This window comes from Macrobrachium rosenbergii, chromosome 2 (assembly GCF_040412425.1).
Source record: "Macrobrachium rosenbergii isolate ZJJX-2024 chromosome 2, ASM4041242v1, whole genome shotgun sequence".
Lineage (NCBI taxonomy): Eukaryota > Metazoa > Arthropoda > Malacostraca > Decapoda > Palaemonidae > Macrobrachium > Macrobrachium rosenbergii.
In genome coordinates, this window is record NC_089742.1 from 29630848 (window position 1) to 29635847 (window position 5000).

Genomic DNA, 5000 nt, shown 5'->3' on the forward strand with positions numbered 1-5000 from the left:
TTGAAGACTACTCTGATTGGGAGCTTTGCATAACGGGAAGTACTTAAATTTTTTTTGCTTCTTTTATCATGTTTATGTAATGCTCTCTCTCTCTCTCTCTCTCTCTCTCTCTCTCTCTCTCTCTCTCTCTCTCTCTCTGCTTCTTTAGGAACATCTCATGGTAACATTATACTGTTGATCTCTCTCTCTCTCTCTCTCTCTCTCTCTCTCTCTCTAGAACCTCATGGCAACCTTATATTTTTGGCTTCTCTCTCTCTCTCTCTCCACCTCCTTCTTAGAACCTCATGCCAACATTATATTGTTAGCCTCTCTCTCTCTCTCTCTCTCTCTCTCTCTCTCTCTCTCTCTCTCTCTCTCTCTCTCTCTCTCGCCTTAAAATATAATCCTAAGATCAACTTCACACAAAAAACAAAAACCAGAAAAACAAAAACAAATTTTTATTCTTGAAAAAATACATATTGGAAACTGAACAAATAATTTCACGTAATGAAGAAACAATAATAATTAATGAAAATTAAGATAATGAAAACGTCTTCTCTAATAATGCATAATTATTAGGTACACCTGCAGATGAGAGGAACCTCGTGTACTAATGAGTTCCATAATGGGGAGACTACCTTCCGTTATTACCTAATGTCCTCTCATAAACTTAATATTATAGAGTTGTCATCAGATGTTAATTAAGAGTCAGGAGCCGGGCCAAGGAGAGAGAGAGAGAGAGAGAGAGAGAGAGAGAGAGAGAGAGAGAGAGAGAGAGAGAGAGAGAGAGAGAGAGAGAGATAATGCTGTCAAAGTGAGAGAGAGAGAGAGGAATATACATTGTCATGAGAGAGAGAGAGAGAGAGAGAGAGAGAGAGAGAGAGAGAGAGAGAGAGAGAGAGAGACCAACAGTATAATATTACCATGAGATGTCAATTAGGAAGTACAGAGAGAGAGAGAGAGAGAGAGAGAGAGAGAGAGAGAGAGAGAGAGAGAGAGAGAGAGAGAGAGAGAGAGAATATAATATTTTCATGAGAGAGAGAGAGAGAAAGAGAGAGAGAGTATAATGTTGTCATGGGAGTGAGAGAGAGAGAGAGAGAGATAATGTTGTCATGAGAGAGAGTTATATACACAAAGAGAGAGAGAGAGAGAGAGAGAGAGAGAGAGAGAGAGAGAGAGAGAGAGAGAGAGACCAACAGTATAATATTACCATGAGATGTCAATTAGGAAGTACAGAGAGAGAGAGAGAGAGAGAGAGAGAGAGAGAGAGAGAGAGAGAGAGAGAGAGATCAACAGTATAATGTTACCATGAGATGTCATGAAGAGATAGGGAGAGAGAGAAGAGAGAGAGAGAGTATAATGAGTCAGAGAGAGAGTGAAGAGAGAGAGAGAGAGAAAGAGAGAGAGAGATCAACAGGGGAGTGAGAGAGAGAGAGAGAGATAATGTTACCATGAGATGTCAATAAGAGAATATAAGGCTGTCATGAGAGAGAGAGAGAGAGAGAGAGAGAGAGAGAGAGAGAGAGAGAGAGAGAGAGAGAGAGAGACTCAACAGTATAATGTTACCATGAGATGTCAATAAGGAAGTATAGAGAGAGAGAGAGAGAGAGAAGAGAGAGAGAGAGAGAGAGAGAGAGAGAGAGAGAGAGAGTCAACAGCATAATGTTACCATGAGATGTCAATAAGTATAGATAGAGAGAGAGAGAGAGAGAGAGAGAGAGAGAGAGAGAGAAAGAGAGATCAACAGTATAATGTTACCATGAGATGTCAATAAGGAAGTATAGAGAGAGAGAGAGAGAGAGAGAGAGAGAGAGAGAGAGAGAGAGAGAGAGAGAGAGAGAGAGATCAACAGTATAATGTTACCATGAGATGTCAATAAGGAAGTATAGAGAGAGAGAGAGAGAGAGAGAGAGAGAGAGAGAGAGAGAGAGAGAGAGAGAGAGAGAGAGAGAGAGAGAATTTACTTACTTCTGTGTCCTGGATCCGTCAAGTCCCGCTGAATTGTCACACGCCGCCTTCCCTGCTCGAGTGCTGAAAAAGAAAAATATGAAAAATTTAATCAAATCTTCACGTTATTAATTCATTGTATAATCAACAGGTCATGATTTATGAAATTATTTTCGTGTACGATTTAAATAAGTAACTAATTTCAGAGTTTTCTGAATATATGACATTATTTTACAGGTGTCTCAAATAAGTAGTTTACCTCAAAAGTTACTTAATGTATAAAATTGTTTTATAGATGCCTCAAATATGATAGCATTTACTTCAAATGTCTCTTAATATTTAAAATTATTTTATAGATGCTAACAAGTAATTTACTTCAAAGGTTCCTTAATATATAAAATTATTTTATAGATGCCTCAAATAAGTAATTTACTTCAAAGGTTCCTTAATATATAAAATTTTTATAGATGCCTCAAATAAGTAATTTACTTCAAAGGTTCCTTAATATATAAAATTATTTTATAGCTGCCCCCAATAAGTATATTATTTCAACGGTTTCTTAACATATAAAATTATTTTATAGATGATTTAAATGGGTATTTTATTTCTAAAATATATTATATATATATATATATATATATATATATATATATATATATATATATATATATATATATATATATATATATATATATAAAAAAACTATTTCCTTATAAGTCTTTCATGAATGTTACTAATTTTTATTAGATCCTAATTTACTTTAAATTGATAATTTTATATCAGTTTTATTTTCCCTTACCAATGACCAGTTGTGTGACGCTCTTCTATATTAACCTATCAGTCGATTGTCATACATATTATTATTATTATTATTATTATTATGGAAAGCCCTCTACAGAGAATGGGGTTCAACTAGTTACTGTTGAGAGCCTCTTGTGTCACATTATGAAACAACAATTATTATTATTATTATTATTTATTATTATTATTATTGGCTATTATTATTATTATTACATATTATTATTATTATTATTATTGTTATTATTATTCCCTCACCTTTCTTCCGTTCGACGTCAACATCAAGAATGACAATCCTAATCGTCTCTCCGTCGTTGACGGAATTCTGCCTTTGAGGTCCTTCGTTCCCAAGATCGCAGGATGTGTTCACTTCTAAGGACTGCGTGATTCGTGGCTTCCTTCCACCCTCCCTACCCACGACGACGCCTACCCCTGCCTGGGGCGCCGTGCCCGGCTGGGGAGGTCCCTGGTGGGGGTCTCTAACTGACGCTGGGATGGGCTGCATCCTTCGGCCGCTCTCGTAGCTGTTGACGAAGGATGAAGGATGGTTAGGCGGTCGGAGGAATCGTGGAGATTAGAGTAGGTGAAAATTTTTTTGAAAATTGTTGTTTGTTTACAACAAATTTAAGCTAAAAAATGACTTAATAATAATCTAAGAAAAAGTTTATTATATATTTTCAAAAGCTGAAACTAAAAATTACTGTTTTTTTACATGAATTTAAGATAAGAATTATTGATCTTCTTTACAAAAATTTAAGCTAAAAATAAATTTTAAAAATCATGTAACAATTATGGTATTTTGTAAAAAAAAATAAGCTAAAAATTACTGTAATTAAAAAAAAATTTAGTTAAAACTTCTTGTGTTTTTACAAAAAATGTAAACTAAAACTAATTTTCACAAACATTTCAGTTAGAAATTATTGTTTTTAAAAGATTAAGATAAAAATTAACTCTTTTATTTAAGCTAAAAATTACAGTTTTTAAATTTAATCTAAAACGTTCGGTTTTTTACAAAAAATGTCAGCTAAAAATTATTGTTTTTTACCAAAACGTAAAAAAAAATAATTTTATTTTTACAAAAATGTAATATAAAAATTAAGGTGGGCCATTAAAAAGAAAACAGTAAAAAAACAACCAAGTTAGGACGGCCGTTACAAAGAACAGGGACAAAAACCAAGTTAAGACGGCCCGTTGCAAAGAAAACAGGAAAAAAAATCCGTACGTGCGGGTGAGCCATTGCAAAGAAAACAGGAAAAATTCCCTACATGCGGGTGAGCCGTTGCATAGCAAACATGGAAAAAAACACCAAGTTAGGGTGGGCCGTTACAAAGAAAACAGGAAACAAAAAATAAGGTAGGGTGGGCTGTTAGAAAGAATAGAAAAAAAAAACAGAAATTTAGGGTGGGCGGTTACAAAGAAAACAGGAAAAAGTTCCTACGTGCAGGTGAGCCGTTGCAAAGAAAACATGGAAAGAAAAACACCAAGTTAGGACGGCCGTTACAAAGAACAGGGACTAAAACCAAAAAAAAAAAAATGGAAAAAATCCCTACGTGCGGGTGAGCCGTTGGAAAGAAAACATGGAAAGAAAAACAAAGTTAGGGTGGGCCGTTACAAAGCAAACAACTCACTGAGCGGAGCCTCTTCTTCTCGTGTCGCCCCGCCTTTCGTCATCCAAGCTAGAAGATCCACTCCTCCTCAGGGTCCCCTTCCCGCCGGAAGACGCTGCTCCACTTCCGGTGTCTTGCGAGGACACATCTGCTCCAGGAGCTGGGAAATTGAAAAATACTTTACGGTTAGTTACGAGGGGAATACAGAAGAATAAGAACAGTAACATTAAGGTTAGGTTATGTGCTTTGCTGATGCCGCTTTATACTGCCTGTACGGGTGATTATAGATAATTATGCCAGTCATTTTAACATGGAGAGGCACCCTCTCTCTCTCTCTCCCTCTTCCTTTAAATATATGTATACACACACACGCATATATATATATATATATATATATATATATATATATATATATATATATATATATGTATACACACACATTTATATATATATATATATATATATATATATATATTATATATATGTATATGTAGTCTTTTCTCTCTCTCTCTCTCTCTCTCTCTCTTCTCCTCTCTCTCTCTCTCTCTCTCTCCAGCGCAATAGCTCTTCCTGATGGCAATTAGATTCTCGTATGTCATTACCTGCTTTGTTGTCCTGTCATTAATGAACGAGAGATACAGAAGTAGCGTATTGATGGTTCTGTCAAAC

General features: G+C 35.3%; 1 protein-coding gene across 1 annotated transcript in view; it reads right to left on the reverse strand.

Moving 5' to 3' along the window:
• LOC136844451 (regulating synaptic membrane exocytosis protein 2-like) overlaps nt 1–5000 on the reverse strand; it is a 72227-nt gene that overhangs the window by 23595 nt on the left and 43632 nt on the right. The window contains 3 exon segments of the mRNA XM_067113703.1: nt 1948–2010; nt 2983–3248; nt 4353–4491. Of these exon segments, the coding sequence (XP_066969804.1) occupies nt 1948–2010; nt 2983–3248; nt 4353–4491 (468 nt within the window).